The sequence below is a fragment of the Parus major genome, chromosome 12 (genome assembly GCF_001522545.3).
Source record: "Parus major isolate Abel chromosome 12, Parus_major1.1, whole genome shotgun sequence".
In the NCBI taxonomy this organism is placed as follows: Eukaryota; Metazoa; Chordata; class Aves; order Passeriformes; family Paridae; genus Parus; species Parus major.
The window spans coordinates 16,333,183-16,357,559 of NC_031781.1; the positions used below are offsets into that span (position 1 = coordinate 16,333,183).

Consider the following 24,377-nt stretch of genomic DNA (forward strand, 5'->3'; position numbering starts at 1 on the left):
TTACAATTTAAAAGCTGAAAAAAAAAAGTCAGGGATTTTCTCCCACATGTCAGCAAATGTCATCCAATATTCTTAAAGCAAGGATAACTAAATAAAATACATGTGCAGCGTATTCTGCAATTCCATTACATACAGTAGTTTTTTTTTTTCAAAGCTATTTTTTAGTATAGTTAATATAAAGCAGTTGCACAAAAAGCAAAAGGTGTTTTGACAAACAGGTCTGCATTTATTCCTTTTGAGGAATGATATCTAAAAAAAGGACCTTTCCACCTTTTCCTCCCTCCCCACCCTCCCCCCAAAAGACAAAGGCTCACACAGACACAGTGGGATATATATGTACAACATAATAAACCCCTCCCTAAAGAAGCAACTGTATATCCAAAGGGATACAGAATCAGAATTGTAAAAATCATAGTGAAGTTTGCTTGATGTAAAGCCTGAGATTTTCAGTTGGTTCTTCTGCAAGGCTGCAACACCTGCCAGATATGTTAAACTCTAATTTTTTGTTTCTTTTTTCTCTTTTTTTAATTTTTTTTATTTTTGCTACAGTCTTTAGACTAAGCATGCAAGACATACAACTAAGTGCAACTGAGTGAAATGTATTTTTTATTTACTCATTCCCTAACAGTTTGGACTGAGGTATGCGTACTAACAGTTTCTCATGCTGTTATCTTTACTCATGTCTAGCTACACATGCTGAGAATGAACTAATCTACCAGATTTTTATCCCCCTTCTGAATACCGAACTAACCAGCAAACCACTCAGTTTCGAAGCACAGAGCTCAATTCTCATGATCCCTGTCTGGCTACCGCCGGCACGTCACGAAGCTGCCTGGATATAATTTAAACCAAAACTTTAAAAAAAAAAAAAAAAAAAAAAAAAAAAAATTTCCAAAAAACCAACAAATGCCCTTTTTTTCTTTTTTTTTTTTTTTTTTTTTTTTTTTTTTTTTTTTTTTTTCTCTTTGTCATTTTGAAACAGAAAGCAGAGTGGAGTTTTATAAAAGTAACTGCCAATAAAATTTCTTGTACCAAAGCTTATGAGTGGACAGGAGTGTTATTTCCTTATGAAAAATGCTGACCAAAAACTAAACAAAACTGAGTAAATGTGCCAAGATCAACCAAAATTAAAGCAGTCATCCCAGCACAGTCCCGGAACAGAAGTGGCACACAATCTGTAGAACCAAAGACCAAAAACAATTTTTTTTTTCTTTAAATTCTAGAAATACCATTATGTCGTCCAGTTAAATTGTGGGAGCTTTTCTGTTCTCTTCTGTGTTTTGTTAAACTGTCTCCTTTATCTGATACTCTAATTTTCCAAGAAATAATTGTGTCTTTGCTTTCTTCAGCTCCCTTCTCATAGCTCCCCCAGTAACACTGATTCCTAGTTTTAACCTCAAAAGCTCTCCTCGATTCCTCTTTACAGACTTTCATTTTGGTCACTGTAAAGAATTGCAAATAAAAAGTAACAACTTTGGTTCAGACATCTACTTGGCCTTCTAAATTTTCTAGAATAAAGGAGCAGTTTCCCTCTCAGGTTAGCAATAGCCCACATCTTGTCATTTCCCTCTAAATTCTTCAACCTCCTTTGATCAACAATAAGAGGATATTTGGCTTCATAAGATAAAGCATATAACAGAGAACATAATTTACCTTTGTGTAATATCTTTGGTAATTTTAGGAAAAAAAAAAAGGTACAAAGAAGAATATAAATTAAGCTCTGAAAGGCTTTTCGAAATAATAAAAAAAAGCTACAGTCCTACATAAATAAATGAGTGACGGAGAAGTGGTTGCAGAATGAAAATGTTTAGGTGTTTGGTGACTGAGGTTTACTGACCTATCGCAACAGATTTTGTATGTCGTGTTTGCTTTGCAGAGCTTTGCCAGTTTTGCCTAACAAGCCCCGGCGCCCATTCTCTCCCAACTCTCCCGACTCCTCCGGCGAGGTTTCCATACTGGCTGGTGTAATATTGCATAACAATCCTAACTGCAGTACTGAATTTGCACAGCTGAAAATTAACACTTCAGCATTAGTGGGGCCCCGTCCTTATTAACTCCCGTAACAAGTTCAATCTGAAATCTAATTTGTATTCAAACAGATTAACGCCACCAAGCAATCCTGAACTGATGTTCAACCCTGAAACATCACCACGAACGGTAACAATTTAAGGAAGTCATCTTTCCAACCACTATTTGCAAATGCAAATGTAAAAAAATCATAGAAAAAAAAAAATAAAGTTGTAATAATAAATGTTTAGGTGCCCATCTCGGTAATCTTAGATATTCCAGAATGATTTGTTGACCCATTAGATCTCGTGTTAAACAACCGAGAACCTGCCACTGTACTATTCATTCTCTACTAAAAGTGAACTCTGTTGGTGCTGCATATGTTTCTTTGTGCTGTTCAATTTTGTGGCATTTGCTAATATTCACCGTTGCTGCCAAAAAAAAAAAAAAAACCCAAAAAAATCAAAAAACCCAAACAAAACAAGAATATATTAAAAATACTGCTTTGTGGAATGAATCTGTGTTGCTTCCTACAGTGTTTCTATGTTCATCTGTCATTCATTCTCATTCTTGCAGTACTTCGTTCCTCTCTCTCCGTTGGACAACCCTTCCACATGTATCGTGCAGCATTTGGGACCTCTTCAAAAAACAACAACAACGAAAAAGGAGACACCGAAATGGAATGTTTTCCATAGCTAAAGAAAACATGGTGGCATCTGAAGGAAACTGGAATGAATGACAGAAAAAACTACAAACAATTCAAATGACATTCAGCTTCGTATAATAAAAACACCTATTAACATTCATCACAAAGTACAGAAAACGTTGAAGCCTCCGAGAGGCCCTGGGCCCAGATGAGGCCTGAGGTCAGAACTTAAAATGGTAGAGGAGAAGTGGGGCGAGGGAATAAAAGCAATACATTAAAAAGATTGGGATAATTTTTTCTTTGAACCCCTCCCCGATATACACGCTCACACGCACACACACATACCCACACACGTGCACACACAGGCCTTCCCCATCCCAAATGGAAGCAAGAAAAAAAAAAAAAAAAAAAAAAAAAAAAAGGAAACCAACCAACGAAAAAAAAAAAAAAAAAAATAAAATGGAGTAAAGGCAGTGATAATCAACATGCAGTACTGTGCAAATATGTTGTCCATTGGAATCCTTAAAATCTGGGCAAAGACTTGATCTGCAGTTCAGGTGTACATGCTCAGTTTGATGTCCTCAAGTGTCCAAAATTGGCAGGACCTGCAGTCCACAGCTGGCTGCTAAATGCAAGTGAATCAGTTTAGCAAATTTACAACACTGATGTTGACTGTAAGAGAGGAAAATCCCAAGTACCAAACAAGTCCATCCAATGCACAGAGTACAAATTCCTTTTTTCAACAAAAAGTAGAAAAATCAAAAATACTCCCAAATGGGATACTTGATGGCACTAAGAGTTAACATATTTCATAGTTGTCAAAGTGGACTGAGAATCCTCCAGACTGTACAATAATGGAGAGATTTCACAGCTAAGTTTGACGTGTTCTTCCAATCTTCATTCTCAGGATAACGATGTCAGACATACTCATTCTATGTCCTCATTTACAGGTTCATCTTCATAATCTCTGTCGTGATCAAAATCTGGACTGTGGTTGGCTGTTGTCACTAAGGATAGTGGGCCTTCATTTTCATCTGGGTCCAATGGTTCTTCTTTGACATGCACGGGGTGCCTGGGAAAACAAAACAAAAGACAATCAGCAAGCTGCTCATGAAAAGATGGTTTTGACAGCTCAGGTTGTCTGGGGAGAAAGGTGAGGTGGTTTGAGGGGTTCAGACCTGGAGGGCCAGGTCTGAGAGCTCCAGGTCACCAAGGAGAAGACCCCCCAATGTCTGTACTGGCCACAGCTGCCAAGCCAAGGTAACAGTCAACAGAACAAGAGTAAACAGCCTCCAGTTGCCCCACAGGAGGTTTAGGTTGGACACTAGGAAAAATTTCTTCGCTGAAAGAGTGACCAAACACTGGAAGAGGCTACCCAGGGGAGTGATGCAGTCACTGCACCCAGAAACCTTCAGAAAACACGTGGATGTGGCACTTAAAACCTGGTTTAATGGTGGGCTTGGCAGTGCTGGATTCAATTATCCTAAAGGGCTTTTCCAAGCTTAATGATTCTAAGATTCCATGAAAGCTGTGCGAGGCAGGCAGCACTCAGCCTCCCCGGGAAAACACTCTGGGAGGAGCACCTCGATAGGGTTTCTATCTTGGGATAGAGAGAAAATGCTCTCAGCTGACACATTAAGTTAATATGATCTTTGGATAAATAAGTGGAATACGCATCCGAAGGGGAAGGCAGCGGCCTGCCAAGGCCTCCGCGCGGCGCGGGCCGGGCTAATCATCCTCGTTGTGTGTGCAGCGTCTCTCGTTAACATGCAGAACCTGTGAGACAACTCTCCAGAGGACGACCCCAAGTGAGGTTCTATCATTAATCAACTTCAAGCAAACACAGCAAAGAGACACCATGATACATGCTTTAAACTCCAAATTAATGCATATTTTTACAAACTGTCAATAAGGGAAGAAAAGCCCTGCCAGGAAACACAAACAGAGAGGAAAAGGCTCGCTCAACACAACAATATGATAAGAAAGCACAGTCCTAACGAGAATAATAACACTGTCAGCTGTAAACAAGGCAGAACATGATCCTCAGCTCATGGTGGGCACAAGGATGTACTAAAGAGATGAGATCTGCCAAATTTCTCATTACAGCAAAGCACATGAATAACCCGCAGGGGAATGGGGCTTGGTCATTCAAAACGGGTATGATAACAATTGAAAAATGTTGTTCGTAAATCATATTTACAACAAATCCTATACAAATACAAATTACCTTTTTTTACCTCTTCTTTTTTTTTTTTTTTGTTCAGCAGCTTTTGAAATGTAAAGTAGCCATGTGAGTCAATAGTGTCTTGTTGGTGGGACTTTATAGGAAAGTAGGATTTTATTGACATTACCAAGTATTAATAATGCGACACAGTGATGGAGACCCTGTTTGCTTCCTAAATAATTGATGTTGTAGGCAATCCCTTAAAATAAAGTGTTAATGAGTTCAAGTCCCACTCTGTCTCTCATTGAGTTGATATCCACTGCCAAGACTCCTGTTTTTTTTCTCTGTGCAGGCTGATTTAACCCTTTCACAAATGCAACATGAACACACAACCTGAAGCACACACCTTCACTGTAGGAACTTTTCCCCTGCTTGCACAGCTTTGCTTTAAAATGAATGATTTAAAATAGCTGCAATGTATTTTATGCTTTGTGTGGATAGGAATGACAGCATTGTTTGTACTCCACTGCACGGACAGACAGCAAGGATAAATCACTGGGCAGGGAAAATGTACTCAGCATCCACAGACAGACCAAATCCAGCCTTGCTTACTTCAAGTGAGCCAGTTTTACCCCTGTACCCTATTTCTTTATTTAGGTTTGAGCCCGGATCAGTTTAGGAAGCATCCAGCTTGCTGACTACAGACAATTCTAATGTGAGCTGCGAATGCCTTTCAAGTCCCTGCTTGTTTCAACTTTGAGTTGTAAAGTGCTGGATCAATACTTAAGTATTAACTGCACCTTCCAACTCATCCAAAGAAACGCTGGGGAGAAGCGATGCAGTATCCATGTACACACACACACCTTCTCCCTTTGAATCCGTTAATATATATCTTATCAACACATCTCTGGGAGCGAAGAGGTTCCTCAGCATGTCATGTAGTTTCTGAAAAAATTACACACTGAGAGCACAGCTCATACAGTTTTAACCTAACTAGTGAAAAGGGAGGGGTAAAGAAAAGAACTGGAAGAAGACAATTCAAAGGTCAAAGGTTAAGAATTGGCATAAACGTATAAAAGTCTTGCAAGCAGATTTTCATGTTGGAGGTGTGCATGTGCTACCTGTCCCAGCAGCTCATGGACTCAATGAATATTAAACTATGCTGAATACCTGCAACTAGAAAAACTTAAGTATTATGAATAGGCTGTGGGGCCCCTCACTTGGGAGAAAACATGAAATGAAAAACAGAAGAAAAAGGGGGAAAGAGCGGCTGCACTGAGAGCCCAATAAAGCCTGTGCTACTCGGCCTTTATGGCAGTGATCTTTTTTACTGCTGTTTTAATGTCAAAGTCTTGCTTTTTTGCTTTCTGGTTTTGATGCTGCTGCTGCTGGGCTTATTTATTTTTTTTGAAGTATTATTTTTGAAAACACAGGAGGGAAATTTTCCAAGGGGAGAGGAGAGCAGATGTCACGTGCAGCGGAGAGGCCTTGGGACGTGGACTGGAGTTTCTCCAAAGGCTGCCCAGTGTCCCAATGCATGGCCACACCACCTCAGGTGCCAGCAGGTTTAACAGGGGCTCACTGTGCTCACAATCACTCAAAGTGCTGTGTTTCAAAGACCCCCAAACCTTTCCAAAGCAAACTCTGCCCCTCTTCTGGTTTTGTTATGAAACCAGGTGAAACAAGGTGGTTTTAACTGAGGTTCTCTTTGAGGTTTGGTGTGACTCCCAGGGGTCAAAAAACAAAACTGGAGGTGTGAGAAGCAACCAAGTTATGAAAAGCTCTGCTCGACCCGGGATGAGACAAAGCCAGAGAGGGCCACAAAGCCACAGGGTGCAGAGTCACACCAGCCTCTCCCAGCACCTCCCGTGTTGCACAAACATCAGACAGTGAGCTTCGGAAAATCTCCATCCCCTAAATGAGGAGGTTATCTGGGTAATACAACCCCCAGGGACAGAGCTTGAAGGGGGGAAAACAATGTCAAAAAATTCCAACTCCTGGTGTATTCTGTCAGCTGTAACCACAAAATGGCATGTGAGGAGGAAACCTTCTCAAATCTGTGATTTTTCTCAAACATTTCTGAGCGACTTGCAATAAATAAGCTCAAATAATCTTCAAGGCAAAGGGAGACTTTCATATCCTCTCAAGTTAAGTCTGAATTTCTATTTACCACCTCACCAAATCCTCAAAATGGGGAAGGAAAACTTCCTTTAGAGACTGAAGAATCCAGTCTGCTGAATTACAGAAAAGGTAAATGCTGGGTTAAGCAAAAAGAAAAAGAAAGGGGGGGAGCAAAGAAGGCAAAGAAAAGAAAGGGTTTCCCATTTCTGTTTTTACAGCAGCAGAAATTCAGAACATTCCTTTTAAGTAGATGCCTGGGACTCCAGAAGGGGTTAACAATAAATAACCTTGCTGAACACAGATTCCCCTTCTTTTCACAACTGAGTAATTCTTTTGTTTGTCCACTCTGGGAACAGAGGAGTTTTTAATAAAGCTGACTGTTGTTTAAAGCCACTGAGTTCTGGTGGTGCACACAGCATGGAGTAGTTTGCTTTGTGGCTACCTTTGGAGCATATCAGGATGAAAGTGTTATGTCCCCAAGCTGTAATTATGCGACTACTTTCTAGTATTTCAAAAGGAGGGAGAGAGAAGGGGAAAAAAAACCCACCCTAGCTGTGGTTCAATGTGTCATAAAAAGGAAACGAATGAGCGGTAATAAGACTTCAGCTAAAGTGTTAGACTTCTTAGCTGTCATGTTAACAAGGTCCTTTAAACCTTACAATAAAGTTTAAAACTTGGTTTCTTCCAATACACTGAAATTGTTTAAAAAATAATTTGCATTATGACAAGGAAATCTGTTCTGAGAAAAAAAAATGAACATGTTGTTAACAAAGCAGGAGCACGGAAAATAAAAAGGTTTCACAGCGTCTGTGAAGTCGCTGTTGACTCATGATTTTATTTAGTAAACAGGGTAAACCCTATGACGTGTCAATGGTGTTCTGCCTTTAGATCCCTTCCAACTACTTAGAAACACATTATAGTGGGGAAGCTCTGAGGCTGGTATTGGAATAACACCCGGCCACATTTTACTTAAGCAAAAAGAAATGTTCAGCAGAGAACACATATATTATCAATTCTGAGAAAATGAAAACACTCAGGAAACAATCATTTCCATATTACAACAGAAAATTGGATTTTCTGGTGAATAATGAAAATGAGGCATCACTCCCCCCCGACCTCCTCTCTTCCACTATTTGTTCTGTGCCCCTCACCTTGGTATCAATGTGCTAAGAGATGATTATTAAGTGCAACAAAGGCCACAGCTATGCACAGTTCTGGAAGATGTCCTAGCCTGTTTCAACTCGGTTATTTTTCCTTCCTCTCAGTCTATTCAAAGACAAGGAAACCTTAGGTGAAATGAGAAGTGCATGAACTACACTAGCCTTGAACTTGCAAAAAAATAATTACTTGGATTAACACAACATCATAAACGTTCATCCTTGTCTGTTAGGCCAGGAGAAACCCTTGGGAGAAGTCTTGTTTCTTGAGAAAAGTCATGTCCCTCCACTCCTCCCTCATGCCAGCCCTGCGTGGTCACAGGCAGAGGATAACAAATTGTGACTAAAACTGCCTGGAGATGAATCCGTCTGCGAGAGACGGAAAGTGTGTCATGCAACGTTACTTTGGGAGAGATAATTAATACTGCACAAACAATCACTGGAAAAGCTAAACACATTATTTGAATGTTTTGAAGTAAATGGTAAAAGACAATGTTTAAATTAATTATTAATTAAAAATGAATGTTGCCATCTTTAAAGATTTTTTTTTCAAAGCATTTGTGCACTGATTTAAAACACAGCAATATCAAAGTATCCAGAGCCTCAGATTCCTTCGTGCCCCCTCCCCTCTGACAACACATTATGCAGGTGGGAAACTTTTTTGCCATTAAATGCTAATTAGTTTCACAACTAATTACTACCGTGGTATTAGGTTAATGTTTTTTCTACTTTTTGATTTAGACTTACTTTTGCAAATCCCTTATTCAAATTACTTTGAAGTGGAAGACTACAAATTAGTTCTCTTTTTAATGTGTAACGTGAGCCCCTGCAAGCCAGCCAGTAATTTTACAGGCTGTTTTAAGGAGCAGGGGGAAGACGGGCAGCACGGTCACTCACGGGTACCCAACTGCTCCGCCGGGCTTTGGGGAACGACAGCACTTGTAAACTCCGGCTTCCTCACCAGCCGCCAATTACCCGGCGTGTGATGTGAGGGGAGGGGGGAGTTTACAGCTTTGCAAACTCACTCCATCACCCCATAAATACCGCACACACCCATCGGGGCATCACACCCTTCCTGCCTTACCCCTTCCTGCGCCCGCCCGCTGCCCGGGTGCCGCTCACGTGGAGCGGGGCTGGCGAGCCCCCGTCACTTCATGTGGTTATAGACGCGCTCATTACGCCGCCGTCTGTTGCTATAATGCCCCTATTAATTCTCCTTTTGATATTTTAAGAGCAATCTATAAATCACGCAGACCTTCATGCTAGTGCTTAGCAAGAGCGTTTTGTGTTGAGTGGTTTTTGGTTTTTTTTTGGACCCGTCAAACGAGCCCATTTCCCAGCCCTGCCCCACAGGTCGTGCTCATCATGTAAAGGGGAGAGAAATCACAGGTTTTCTCCAAGAAATATCGCTGCCTATGAGATTTTGCAAGGTTGAAAGAAGAGAACTGCAAAAAACAATTTTATGCTGAACAATTTACAAAAAATTGAAAAAAACCCAAACCTGAACGATTTTATAGCCCTGTGTCCCTCTTGGACTGGATTGTGCTGTCCAGTTTAATGCGGAAACTGATGAACGGCTCTTTTATGTTGTAACCACCCTACACACATCCCCAGATGGGGTAGGTGTCTGCTCTTGCTGCTCCATCCATGAAGCTCAGGAAGGAGCCAGGAGTCCCCGGAGTCACCCTTGAGCAGATGGTAGGACAAGAGGTAGAGCCAGCACGCGCCTCTGCTGTACTTACATCGCTTGCATAGGGGAACGTCCTGGACTGCTGTCACTCCCGTTACTGTTCGTATGCTCCATTGCACCATTGAGCTCTTCCCTCATCGCACTGGCTAAATTGCCCAGAGTGGGATTTCCCATGGAAGCAGTAGTGTATAGAGGTATACTGTTCTCAGCCATTGAAGCCTGCCAAGGACACAAACAAATCCGTGAAGAGCCATGACTAACGTTTTTATACATTGCACAACACACTCACCCGTTCCAAAACATTCTCTGCATTTACATTATTTGCAATTACAGGTTCTGTTAAATATTGTACTTTCTGATAGGTATTACCCTGGTTCCATCGAGGGAAATTTAACATCATTTAGATCTGGGTTTAAGAATTCATAGTTGTATTGGCTTGTAAGAGGATGGAGTCTTCCATTCCCTATTTGGAATTACACACCCTGGAAAAAGAAAATGTCCTTTCCCTACTTTTGCTTCATGAAATTATGTTTGGGGCTTTGGGGTATTTTTTGTGGCTTAGGTTTGGGCTTTGTTTCTAATGAAATGGGGAAAAAAAAATGGAACTGGCTCAGCTGATAACTCCTTCCCACTGGAGTGAGCGGGCACCAAGCAGGAGTGTAGCATCACCAAGTGCGGTTTTCCTTGGGACATGTGTGAGGCTGCCATCAGCACTAACAGGATCAGAGCTGCACCAATATACCTGAGAGCTGAACCACTCTATGTGGAATTCCTTAAACCTCAGCAATTCAATTCTTACCTTAGCTGTTACAGGTCTGACTATTTTATTTTGATTTCTCCCTTTTTTCTAAGGAAACACTGTGCAGTGGCACACTGGAGTTAACTTTTTAAATGGAAATCTTTGTAGGAAGAGAATGAACTGTTAAATATTTTCCTTCTGATTCCCACCGTTCTGCCTGCTAATATTTACTGTGTGTCAGCATTAGCTCATGTTGACAGCACAGTCCCGGCCCGGCGCAGCAGCGGTGGGAACGCAGAAACCCCGAGCCCCGGAGGAGCCCAGAGCTTGGTGGGGATGGGAGGCACTGGAATGGGAGGGAGGCACAGGGATGGGAGGCACAGCTTTCCGAGGCTGTAGTGCCCAGGGACTGGAAGGACATTTAACCATTTCACCCATCCCAGCGGATCTGGCTGACATCATCCGTGGCTCTCCGAGCCGTGTCAGCGCCGGGCAGCCACAGACGCTGGCTCGGCAGCACTTGACCTGCTCTGGGAAGAGGTCAGCTGGCTGCAGTGGCCCAGCAAAAAAATCCATCAGGCTGGGTCTGCATGATGCAAACCTGGCCTGTGGGAGGGGAATCCATGCAAACATACTCCTCACCGAATGCTCTCGCCTGCTCCTGTTTGTGGGACAAAACTCACTTGCTGCCAAGCTGGCAGTTCTTCCCAGGCAAGAGACAGGGTGGGGGGAGAGGGGATGGGAAGGGAGGGCAGGACCAGCCTTCACTGCAGCATCTCCAGGAGCACAGCCCCTTTTATTCTTCCTTGTGTTGACCTCTCCATGTGCAGCCCTATGTGTCACACGTGATTACAAAAGCTATTCTAACGGGGAGGATTATTTTTATCTTCTTGATTCAACAACCGGCAAACTCATTGTGATTAGGGGATGCAAAGAATGGTTCACATTTCCTGCACTTGGCAAAATAATGACTCAAGTTCTTCACCCACAGTGATAACTTGTAATTGCAGTAAAGCAATTTACAGGGGGAGAGGTGGGACACAAGGAGTATCTGCTAGGAAGACAGTAATAGGGGAGGGGGTGTTTTGGGAGCCCCTGTTGACCCACTGGCAAGAGAGAGAACTGGTGAGAGCTGGAGTCCCCGTACCTTCCACAGACAGAGTGGGGAGAGAGCTGCTTCTTCTCCCTGGCCACGAGGGAAAACAGATAGAGGAAGATGTCAGCAGGGTCTGGGTGAAGGAGAGGGGAGGCTTTGCCACCCCACAGGAAAAGAAACCACAGCCTGCCATGCTGGCAGCACACAGCCCGCTGTGCAGACCCCACAGTGCTCACGGGGATGTGCAAGGAGCAGGCCATCCCAGAGCCCACAAAAGCTGGGGGGAACATTGCTCATCCATTATTAATTAGACTGACCGTAGGCCCTGGCAGGTAAGGCAGCCTTGTGTCCTTGAGGAATTTGCTGCCCAGGTGAGGTCCCAACTGCCCACATGGCAGTGGTCACTGGCACAATTTTCCCAGACCCTCTACAGCCCCAGAGAACCCACTGGGACTTTGCCTCCAAAATCTAATGGCAGGGAGAGAAGCATGGAACCTGCTGTTTTTCAGCCTAAAAGAGGACCAGCCCTAGTGCAAAGGTTATTTTTCATCCCCATTTATTGGAGGGGTGACAGTGGCAGCACATCTGGCCCAGGCTCCTCTCTCCATCAGCTCAGCTATGGGGGGGCACAAGGACGTGGCTCTCCCAGGAAAAGTGGGGATGGAAACAGTTTGGAGGTTATCACGAAAGACAAGAATGGATGGAGATGACGACAACGACACGTGTTTCAGAAATAAAACACGAACAGTTCCATATGATAAGCATATTAATTGAAATTAGTCACATAGTTAACAATGTGAAGAAATGCAGGATCATTTCATTTTTGCCTTTCAGCCTCATGAATGTAAAATGTGCTTGTAATCTTAATACTATTCAGGAGACAAAGCAGTCTTTAAAAATCACACTTCACAAGACTCAAGGGAGAGTAAGTTACTAATGAATGGTATTTACAGTTGCTTCATTTAAACATGCTTTCCTGGGCTTTGCAGGAGTTTACTGCATAAACTCAAAAAATTAGAAGAAAGGCAAAACAACGTTTTTCTCCTAATGATTTGTTTCTTGGTTCTGAAAAGAGAATTCTACTAAACCTTCCACAAAACTTGACTGCCCAAGCAAATACCCATGGCCATCAGTAAACTTTGTGAGGAGTGACCCCCAAGAACCACCTGGGGGGCAACCATGCACAGTGTTGCCTCCTGGATCAATTCATAGTATATAAACCAGGTTTGAACCCCCACACAAACACACAGACCCCACTACACATCAGGGCATGGTAATGCATTTGTATGGTAGGTTTATACAGATAACACTGACTTTACTTGGGTGTTTTGAGATCGACTCAGGAATTTACTGAAAGGGGGAAAAGGCACAGGAAAAAGGGCACAGGAAAAAGGGCTGGAGACACGCACATTTTTAGGCTGCAAGTTATTAATTCTGCACCCACACTTTGTGTATTTCTGCATCGTGAAAAAACAGAATTTTTCTCTTACGATTACAGTTTAAACCAATAAAAATTATCTTTTATTTTCTATAGGAATTGCGCCGTTTATTTTTTACCAACAATAGGAAGATATGCAAAAATAGCCCTTAAAAGAAAAGGGGGAAAAATGATCTGCTTTCTCTTTAAAGCCATGAACAATAGAAGGTCACGTGCCGCAGTATCCTATCATTCAGCACATTAATAGCTGTGCTAGAGTAATTACACTTGTGGTATTTTTGCCTCAAGTGAAATTCTGAAATAAGAGGATGGAAATTATGATACTGCTGATAAATATTAATAAGTGAACTTTTAATTTTTTTGCCACAATATTCAAAATGCTAAGCATCTAGCTAATGCTGAAGCAGCCTGATATGTGTTTGCCTCCAGGGACTATGATGCTTTATGCACTTAAGAAAAAAGTTTAACGGAATTAAAATTTAATATCTAATTAGAGCAAGGCTAATATATTTTGAAATGAGTGGGAAAGACACACGCCTCTGTTGCATATTTGCTACAGTCATTAATCTTACCTGTAAAGCAGCATTGAGAGGTGTGCAGTAGGTGTGGCTGGTCTGTATGTTTTTAATAAGAGAAGGGTTACTGCATAAGAAAAACATAAAAAGGAGAGTTAAATGCAACCAACTTCTGTGTGAGCGTTTCAAGCACGTAATGCTTCCTCCCCCACCAGAAAACTAAAGCTGAGACTGGTTTTCCACACGAGTTCTCTTTCGTTTCTCTTTTTGTTTTTTTTTTAATTTGAAGAAAATATCTGAGTTTTCGGCTATGGTTATCATATTTGCCTTTACTAAATAAGGAACATCATTATCTCTTGACGTTACCTCGCCATGTGTTCTACTACCCTGCGTTAGTGGCACATCTTGGCATCTCTGCTCATTTTAGCTGTGTTCGGGAGAAATTCTCCAATTTTCGTCGTGTCTGGGAGCCCGTTACCATGTGAAGGTCCATCGTGAGGAGGCAATGATCAAAAGCATCACGGGACATTTTAAACTCTGCTTCATCCAAATGACTCTCCAGGTCGCTGGCAGCGGAGTTTCTCCCAGTGGAGGGGAGGGAGTCTCTCCCAATGGAGGGGGGCACCACGATGAGAGAGGATTTATTTGATCCATGTTATTTCCTGCCATGCCAGTGGCCACGGTGAGGGGCTGCCCACAGAAACCACCACGCTGCCCTGAAGGCCATTTTTAGTAAGAAATATTCTGGTGTGCTACACTGGACCCTTGTTTTTGTCAACTTCACATAAGGGGCCAGATTTGAGGAAAAGGAATGGGCTCTTTCTTTAGGAGGCATCCCAGTATCACTGGTTCCATCAGGAGATTTTAAAAAAAAATAAATTAAAAAAATGAAAAAGAAGCTAGGTAAAAAATGCCCATGCAAAATATCTCCCAAAAGTTTTATCACTCATTGGGCATGTTTTTATTTTAATTTCATTCACAGGGGAATAAATTATGGTGAGCAGAGTCTTAACTCCTTGCACAGGGACCAGCAAGGAACAGTTGTCCAGGAGAAATGGCCTTCAAGTAAAGGTCAAAGAAAATTCCTCTGGGAAGTCCAGGAATATTGGTGCAAGGTTGTTGTAGGCACATGAAGGCCTCTTGGTAATCTTTACAGCTGGTCTCACTGCATTTTCAAACTCTTTAAAGTGAATTCAGCATTCCTGTCTTGCAAATACCTTACTTTTTTTTGATTATGAGTTGCAAAACAAAGCATACAATTGAAAGCAAAGGAAAATATCACAATTCAAACTTATCTGAAACCTTTCCTGGCATATATCTGTCTTCCTGACACGTCTACAGCAGTATATCTGTGCTAGCGTGGATAATTATCTTAGTCTACATTGCTCTATAAATAAATGTTTTAACAAACATGTCAGAGTAGAGTTTTTACTACAGGCATTTGGATTATCAGAGTAGGACACACAAAATACACATAACAACCAAAAATTTAGTTTCTTTAGCAGCAAAGGTGATGACACTATTTTGTGAAATGCAAGTCTACATGAGATGGGTAAATCATGCAAAGCAAAGCAACAGCAGAAAAAAAAAATTAAAGCAAGTAAAAGCTCTTACTGTGCAACAAGCTCGCCAAAGTTTTCATCAGGGCAGTATTTTCGAGGACGGCCTCGTTGAATATGACGGCCACGTTTAAACTCTTCATCATCAACAGTCCAAAAGGACCCAAACTCATCCTCTACTCTGATAAAGCACTTATGCAGTGAGAGGTTGGTGCGAATGGCACCCTGGGACAAGAGCAGCAGCAAAGGAGATGAAGTGGAAACAAAGGGACACGGGATCGGGGACAGAACAGACATCAAATACAGGGAAAAGGAAAAAGAAAATAAAATGCAATAAGCATAAGCAAATGGTTTGTGAGGGTTAATATGCATTGCCACCTAAAAGCTACTAGCATGTGATGCAACAAACACCAAGCAAGCAGGGTCAGGGTACTGGTGGGCATACAAACAGTAGTGATGAGATGTTTGTCTTGGTTTCCCTTAACTGAGACAATGCGAAACCACCTGTGGTTGGTCTAACACCAGCTAGCAGCCAAAAGCCTCTACGTTAAACTGTAAGCATGATCCAAGCTAGGCTAAGAAGTTCAAACATGGTGGACATACCCACTGATCTTTTGTGGCCTTCGTTTTTGGAACTCTAGTTCATCCACTGTCCATACTGCCCCTTTAACGTTTTCTACTCGCACAAAACACTTGTGAAGACTAAGATTATGACGCACTGCATTCTGCAGCAAGTATAAAAGAGAAAACATTCAAAAACCTTCTATGAGAAAATGCTCATCATTGTCCAAGAACAGCAGCAGCACAGTCAGCTTGACAGTTCTCATTTTGCAATGTTAAGCCCCTTCCCCTCCCCGCACCCGCTCGCTTCCCCCAGCTCTTTACATCTTATTTTGCAAAGACAAAATAAATATGAAAGCTTAAACCCAAGATTAAAAATTCACGTTACTCTTATCAATTATCCCCAGAGTGACTGAGAACAGCCACAATTTTAAGCATGCATGTTGTAGAATATAGCACATTTCATACAGAACACAAGAGGAACATTGCTTAGACTTATTCAAAACAAATATATACACTCTGCAAAGAGAAATTTCTTCCCTCCTGGAAAAGAAAGCAGTTAGAAAGAACAGAAAAGATTTTATGTAAGTACAGTCGACTGGATTTAGCTGTGAGGCACAGGAGCTGGTGTTGCTGTGGTTTCCCACAGCTGGGCTAATGTGATTCAGGTGCTGGACCTCCCTCCACACCCAGAGCACGGGCTGGGGGCTCGGCAGCACCCCACCGGCCAGCCGGCACCAACTCCTGCCTCCACGGCTTGCTCTTATATGGAAGTTGGCTCCTATTTCTGGCAGACTACTGAAGTGACTGATCTGAGCCTCTGCCAAGTGAAAACATGAGGAGGGCTCTCTGAAACAAAGTGCTAATATCTCCACAGCTCATCACCCAGAGGGACCTGTGCTCATGGCATCCGATGGCCGAATGTCCACCCTGCGGCTCTGTGCTGGGAAGGATGAGCACGGCCAACCCCTCCAACGTGCTGAGACACAGTGAGACACCTCACTAAGGCATGGCAAGCTCCTGGCTTTTCTGTCCCTGCTCCAGGGTGCCAAGAGTTTTGTTACTTCTCAAATGTGGTGCTATGCTTTGTCCCCATTTCAGGGGTTTCCTGAGCAAATATCCTGTAGCAACAGTTGGACCCGATGGTCTTAAAGGCTTTTTTCCAACCTGAAAGACTCCGTGATTCTACAAAGCCATTGTTCATGGGATTCATAGGAATTTGTGCATGGAGCTTGTTCCCAGCACCGCTGAAAGGGGCTTGGGAAACAGGAAAAACAGAAGAAGCCATTTGCTGAAAATCTGCAGGCGAATAAACTCCATCCTCACTGGCACCATTGATTCAGTCAATCTGGTTGACTCGTTAGCAGGCACTAAGCCAGACAAACACATGGCCTGGGTCTAGGCAACCAGGAGATGACAATTTTTTTTCCTTCCGACATCATCCTCCTCTTTTTTTTTTCATGAATATGGGGTCTGGATGGTGAAAGGGAGCTCTGGTAGTGAATGTCTAAATCGCTGTGCAAACAAAGGGCATTTGTCATGTAAATCAGGAGGCGGTGGTGTGTGTGCTGGGAGGGGAAGGCAAAGAGTCTTCTGCTCCAATTCCCTGCCATGCCTAGTGCAGTCCCCACACTCCCACCCCAGTAGGAGTGGAAGATTTGGGGTCTGAACTGCCTTTCCTCAGCAGATGCTTGAGTGCAAACACATCTCTGGATGTAGGTGCCTGATGCAGGCACTTCAGCTTTTCCACACTGAGCTGCTTCTGAACTGGTGAAACTATAAACCCCAAATATGCCTTTCCTCTCAGCAAGGAAGAAATCTAGCAGAAAGTCAACCTGTCCATCAGGCCTGCTTCCTTCTGCCCCTTATTTTCTTCTTTCTGCTCTTATTTTTTTAATGTTTTTTTTTTTCCCTTCCCACCTCTTCCAGATTTCAGTACTGTTGACATTTTTGGCAAAATCCCTGATTTTGAGGTGGAGGAAAAACACGTAAACGCCCCACACCTTACGAGCTGAAATCAGCCAGCTCAGCAACTGCTGGTGGGTGCCGCACTAGTGCAACCCGACACAGGGCTGCTGGCCCACATCTGGGTAACTCAGGCAGTTTCCTGTGAAAATGGGAACACTGTCAAGTCTGGAGCAAAATGTAAGAATAATAACACTATTTCCCCCAGTGAAAGCTGATCTTGTGGTTCATAGAGCAGTTGATCACACGCACACGGCAAAGCCCAGCAAAGGGAGTCCTCAGAGTTTGTAAATAGTCTCTAAAGAGAGGGCTGAGCAGGAATATTTGTGTTTTCCTTTAAATAAATTTAATGCTGGAGAAATACTTTACAGACTGCTCTTGTTCTCTTCAAGTCCATTTGCAACTGATGGTTAAGGCTGTGGGACAGGGCTCTTGCTGGATACTTTGAGACAGAGAAGCTGAGCATTTACAAGGCATCCATGAAGTGCTGCCCTCGTTTTCTATTTTCCATGTGATCACTTATTTAAGGAGTTCATGCCAGAAAAAAAATTGTTGTGTTTCCCCTGCCTCTGGATACTTGCTATCTAACAGTTTCATGTGAACAATACCCCAACGTGTCAGAGCCACACCTGCAGCCTGTGCCTCTTGGCTGTGACTCAGTGCCAGCAAATTACTCCAAAAAATAAAAGCAAACAGACATTGCCTCTGACCTGTCAGAACCAGTTCACAGTACTCCCCCAGCAATCAGCTTAACAGAAAAATTAGGAGCTATTATTGTAAGATTATATATTTACCTTGTTAAAAATATTTGTATGCAAGCCACTTTTGCAGAAAAATTACCCTGAACATGCTTCAATGTAGTAAATGAAAGGGTTTGTTATTTTAATAACTGCTCAGGCTCTGCCATGCTGCATTTTGGGAAAGAGGTTCATTTTTTAAAGGTCTTTATTCTTGCACTTTTCTGTGTTTTTGAAATAGGGCTCAGGGAAGCTTGTCCACACCAAACCCTGACCCTAAACTTGGGGAACAGTGACCGAAATGCCCCCTAAGCATTAGCTGAAGGTGAGCACAAATCAGCACATATATATTCAAATTACTCTGATTCTGCAATTAGCCCCTTGTGCTCGTTCTGCGCCCCGTGGGCTTCCCGTCATGCCAATCCAGAGCTGCATTTTCATCCCTGCTGTTCCTGGGGGCTGGCAGAAATCTGAGCAGTCTCCAGCACGAAAACCTGCTCTACTCCAACCAGTTGTCTATTTTGCTGGTGCTGGTGGATGTGGGGGTGAAGTTTTTCTCTCCCATTACAAGAAGCAGGACACCTGGACACCTGCAGAAGGTCAAGGTGTCCAAGGAGGGGTCTGCAAATGGCACCTGCCTCCCTGGGACACACAGTGCCCTTCTACAAGCCTGAGAATCTGTAGTTCAGCCTCTCTGCAGCTCTTCTGTATCTCCACTGGCTTCTGGGACTGGATTTTTTGGGATGCTTAAAAGCTAATTCCCAAAACTAGGCTCACAGAAGATACAGCCAGGACTGCCTGCTGCCTTCTTCCACTCCTTCCTCCACTTCCCTTTGCTGCTCGAACTAAATAGGATTTTTACTTTAGCACCCACACCTGCAGCTGCTGAAAAGCCCTACTGGAACCATTCCAGCAAAAAAAGACAGGCAGGTCTAAAAGGATCTTAAATCAGGGAAAGTTAATTTCCTTTCTGGATAGTAAGGAAGCTGCGAAGTTGAACACTGCTCATGTTTTCCAACTGCAGGGAAGAATCAAAGCAGCAATCACAGAAAGTTTTCCTAAACTTGAGAGCCTGTAGACCAGGGTTGAAAATGTACAAAATTGTACTGGGATCTGAATGAAACGAAAACCATGCCACTAAAAACCAAGCTAACTTCCAAGGACCATTTTTAGCTCCATCCGCTGAAGGAATTAATCTTAAATGCAGGCTGGGACAGGAATAAAAGAAAGAGCCGATGGAACAGCATGTACAGGACCTATTCATACTACCTGGTCATTTGAAGCTGTTTGACAACAACAGAGCAGTCTGGATTAAGGGAGATTCCAAGCACCAGGGTACAGTTTTTACAGCAACACAACATTGTGCTGTTTGAATCATTCATTTGTGATTGCACTGGATTCAGAAATCAGTATCATTAAAGTGCTATATTTAAAATGAAAGAGTGGCCCCCCAAAATACAGAATAAAATTAACTCCCCAGACCTCTTATCTAACAGTATCTGTGACAGTTGTCACAGGAAATAAAAGTGTAAAACCCCAAGTTTATTTCTGTTAAAGACATTTCTTACTGAGGAGCTTGCTTCTTGCATATTAAATTCAATAAGCTTCTGCTGTGTGATTAAAAAATACAGAGAGGAAGTTTATAACAGCTGTTTATGTAGTTAAGAGTCAATTGACTGAGGAAAGAAATCCACTGATCTATAGATCCTAGGGAAAAAAAATGGTTGTTGTGATTAAAACCTGCTTAGCTACAAAGATGAACAGCATATCTTCTACTGACACAAGAACTTTACCTTTTTTTTTTTTTTTTAATTTTCTAATACGTTCCGGCTGAAGAGCCTGAGTTTCCCTGCTCGTAGCAACCACACAGAGGAACTCATGGCATAATCACAGAACATAAAAGCCAATAATGGGGATTCAATTAGTGGTTTTCAAAGGCAGAGGAATTTTTTCTGCCAAATATCAAATTGTTCCTGCAGATAAGGCACCCGGCACGTGTCACAACTGCCGATCTAAATTTTTCATGTCCCCATGTCGGGACAATTTGTGTCATCAGCAAGGTCTGTTCTGTACATGGCAGAGAGCAAAGGCAGGAGCTGGGCTCAGCCTTACCTTCCACGTCGCCGCGTTGCGTCGGAAGTAGGCGAACATTCGCGTGAACCAGTTGTAGATTTCGTTTAGTGTTAGCTGTTTTTCAGGAGATTCCAGGATGGCCTTGTGGAGCAAAGCGATTGCAAGATCAGTTACCAGCACACCAGTACAAAACACGCTCACAGTTTTACTTTGCCAGATACAAAAAAAAGGAAAGAAAGGAAGAATGAAAAAGAAGAGATTTGGAGCAAAAAAATCCAAAGGAGGGTTTTCACAATATGAACTAAGATTAATGGCTGTATTTAACAGTTCAATGGCAAAATTCAAAATGGAATTATCTAATTGTTTTGAGTTTTTATTTCTGTTTCCTTACAGAAATATTAATTTATTAGTCATTCATAAAGCAGAATCAAAGAGAAATGCAAAACATTTCACTAGCTGATTAAAGCTCAGTAATTATTTAGAGCTCAGATTAATTCTAGGGATCAGAGATTACTGTAGCTTGTGATAATTGACTTGCCATCTTTAAACAGGCTCATTTTCACTGTTGTGTGAAATGAATTTCCTAATAATCACATCGTATTGTAATACTTAATCAAAAGCAATTATGTTATATATTGCAGTTCTAAAAACCCTTATAGTAAAGGTTTGAGCATTTGAGCATGCTTACATACCAAAGGTTTGAAAATCTATTTAATCCAGCACATATAGGGAGATATATTTTTTTCCTAATCCAGACGCGTGTGTTTGGCTCAGCTTACCTGTCTAATTAAAGATGCATACGTGAATGGCGGTCTAACTTCTGCGTTCTTATAAAATTCTTGGTTCTGGGCAATATCTGCTAAATAAGAGCAGTTGTTCTGTTATCATCACAGCCTGACGCCGCCGGGCCGCGGGCGAGCGCGGGGGCTGTGCCAGCGGAACCCCTTTACCTGAAGAGATGGGGACGTTGTACTTGTCCGAGTACCGCCTCCGGATGGGCCCGACGTTGTGCATGCTCGTGGTAGTGATGACCGACGGTCCCTGCGTGACGGGAGTGATGGGCGCAGTCGGGGTGGTGGGAGTATGAGGTAAACTCTGCGGAGACGCCTCGGACGCCGTCTTGGAAAGCGTGACGCTCGATACCAGATTCAGCTGCGGAGAGAAGGATGAGGGGTTTGTTACAATCACCATTTCTGGATGGTTAAGGGCTGCAGAGGAAACCCTCGATACTGGAGTGTCCCTCAGCTCTGAGCAGACACTGCAGCTTCAGCACAAAGTGCTGCTCTAACATCTTCATTAAGAGCCAGCAAAGGGAAATAAATATAGTAATTACATATATACATTTCCAAATAGGTTTAAAAACCAGAACAACATCGTCTGCTGCCTAAAGAACAAATAATGAATTCCATCTAAACCTTAATAGAAGCTCTTCCACAGTACATGATCATTTTAATATTTTACTTCGAGTTTCATTGTTTCACAGTCTAAACCCCACACCTCTCTGATTTCCATGCTATCATTATGCATGGCTTCTAATCAGTCTTCTTGGATATTTCATTGAAGGCATCAGGCTTAAAATAAAAGGCAAGACTTTCCTAGGGACATGCTAGCGAGAAACGCAATCTCTCTCTTTAGCATTTGGGCTTTTCTTTTTTTTCCCTCTCTCTTCATCCATTTTAAAAGCAAAGCCCAGAGTAGGTTAACACTGGAATAATTTAATTAATCACAGTGCATGAAATACTGTGAGCATTCAGCCCAGCACAAGTGGCACCACTCTGTTTTTCCCTCTTAGGATGGAAGGCATTGGTGTTACCTGCACGAAGCCCGGCCCCACTGGTGTGGCAGCGTGCCACAGCAGGCTGTAAAACACACCTGCCTCCAGGATTGGGTATCAAACCCAGCTCCAACCCGACTGTTTTCGATACACAACCCTATTTATATAACCAGCATCCACATTCCTCCCCAACCCTTTCTTTCTGCCCTACAACGTCCTTTGAAAGACGATGCTCCATCCCAATAGGTCGCTGCTGCTGAAGTGTTTTAAACAAACAATCCGGTCCCTTAACTACAACATCACAGGAGACGACTGAGAAAAGGGCTCTTTGACTGCTTCCACATTTCTTTCCCTTAGGCTGTTTCACAAATAATATTGGTGAAATCCTGACCCCACTGAAGTCAGTAGCAATATTCCTACTGAATTTAACAGGGCCGTAATTTTGTAACTTTTGTTCGTGATTAAAATTCCTTTTTTGCTAGACATTAAACCTTCTGAGATGAAGGCAAGGCAAATGATGCAGCTATGCCCCCAAAATCTCATGTTTATCCATAAGGCACTGTATTAATTTTCCTTGTATGAAAGTAACCAGATAAGAAAACTCCTATTAGCATCCCTCATATGAGTTAATAGCCACAAATAATGTTTCTTTTTAAAAATAATAGGATTTATCCCAAACAAAGGTAGTGGAAAATAAAGAGCTGTAGTATTACAGAGAGGATACCAACACAAAAAGCCCATTGCCCACAGACAAGGCTCAGCTGAGAGAAGATAAATTGTGATTGCTTGCCCTTCCCGACAGTGAGAAGGAGCTGAGGGAAGCCCCAGCCACAAACTCCTGGCACAGCCTGGATGCTGCTCCAAGGGAAGGAGGTGGTGAGCAGCAGACATGCAAACACCCACCTTTCCCTACAGGTGCTTAAAAATGACTCCTTGCCTTCCAGTGGGAAATATTTAACGCTTAGTGGCAAAGCCAGGGAGTGTGAACCCAGCAAGGGAGGAAGGTGGTGAAATGCAGGTATTTCACCTACCCCAGCATGAACTACTACCTTCAGTCTGGAGGTTTAAACCCTCCTGGTGCCATGCATGGCCACCATGTGCCACCCAGTCTGCTCGTTGACTGGCCTGATTTAAGGACACTGATTAGGGACATATATATAGTAATGTCTCCCTGTTATCCATCTATCCAGCTATTACATATGATAAAAGGACCAGTGATGATAATAACAGTGCAACTGACAGGTCTCACCATGAAATTAAATCTACTGTATTTTATCTCAGTTTCTAAATGGACATTTTAACAGTCCAATAACTGCAAGGAAATCTGCATCAATTTTAAGTGCCCTTCTCAGTGCAGGCTCGGCAGCTAGGCCCTCCCGTTGGAAAGATCACTGCTCCTGCTTCATCATTACGGCTCCCAACTACTCCATTTCAAAAGAACCCCCTTCCTTTTTCAGCATGTAAAAACTTAACATTTAATCTGTTTCTACTAGGGAACCTTGAAAAAGGATCCACAAAGGTCAGCATTCCCTGCTTAAAGAATCTGAATTGAGTTAAATTTCTTTAGGCTTTTCAGCATAGGTAGCGAGGAGGAATAAACACAGAAGAGGACGAGCAAAGGGGGGGGGCTTTAACAGGCTTGACAAATGACACTGTGATTCACACCCACTGCTGGGCTGCCACTAATAAGCTACAGAGGAAGCAGCCAATCTCAGCTAATTACCAGATAAAATTGTATTGTAAGGACTCTAATTAGGAGATGCTTATGGAGGTGATCTAATGATTAAACGCTGCATCCAAGTGACCCCACCATCAATGTGCAGTGGTGCAAGATGTCACCGGAATATTTTGTAGAAACAGTAATTTTATTTCAAGGAGGGGAGGCAGTAATATTTGTAATAATGGCTATGAGGTAAACTAATTAAAAGACAGTTCCTAAAGGAAGACTGTGGCTTTGAGCAGCTGTGGCCGTTCCAAAACAAAGTGCCAAATCTCAACAGAGGAGCTGCAGTCAAGTGGAAAATTTCTGCCTGACCTCTGCTCTTGCTATTAATTTGCAGGAAACCTAATGACACATATACATATTCCCACAAAATTGTTCTAATTGCTAATTTGCCAAAGGAGCCCAGTTTCCA

At 42.5% G+C, this 24,377-nt stretch overlaps 1 protein-coding gene across 15 annotated transcripts in view; it reads right to left on the bottom strand.

The window, feature by feature from the left end:
• Window positions 1-971: 971 nt before the first annotated feature.
• The window catches only part of FOXP1 (forkhead box P1), a 373,214-nt gene continuing 349,808 nt past the window's right edge, over window positions 972-24,377 (bottom strand). For 11 of the 15 annotated variants that reach the window (XM_033517465.1, XM_015640593.3, XM_019008067.2 and 8 more), the window contains 8 exons: window positions 21,419-21,620; window positions 21,248-21,327; window positions 20,508-20,609; window positions 15,736-15,857; window positions 13,631-13,700; window positions 11,672-11,710; window positions 9,838-10,004; window positions 972-3,725 (listed from right to left, as the gene is read on the bottom strand). In XM_033517465.1, the coding sequence (XP_033373356.1) occupies window positions 3,581-3,725; window positions 9,838-10,004; window positions 11,672-11,710; window positions 13,631-13,700; window positions 15,736-15,857; window positions 20,508-20,609; window positions 21,248-21,327; window positions 21,419-21,620 (927 nt within the window). In that variant the 3' untranslated portion in view covers window positions 972-3,580. The remainder of the gene's footprint in view (window positions 3,726-9,837; window positions 10,005-11,671; window positions 11,711-13,630; window positions 13,701-15,735; window positions 15,858-20,507; window positions 20,610-21,247; window positions 21,328-21,418; window positions 21,621-24,377) is intronic. The other 4 variants (XM_015640596.3, XM_033517467.1, XM_015640594.3 and 1 more) reach the window with 3 other exon arrangements.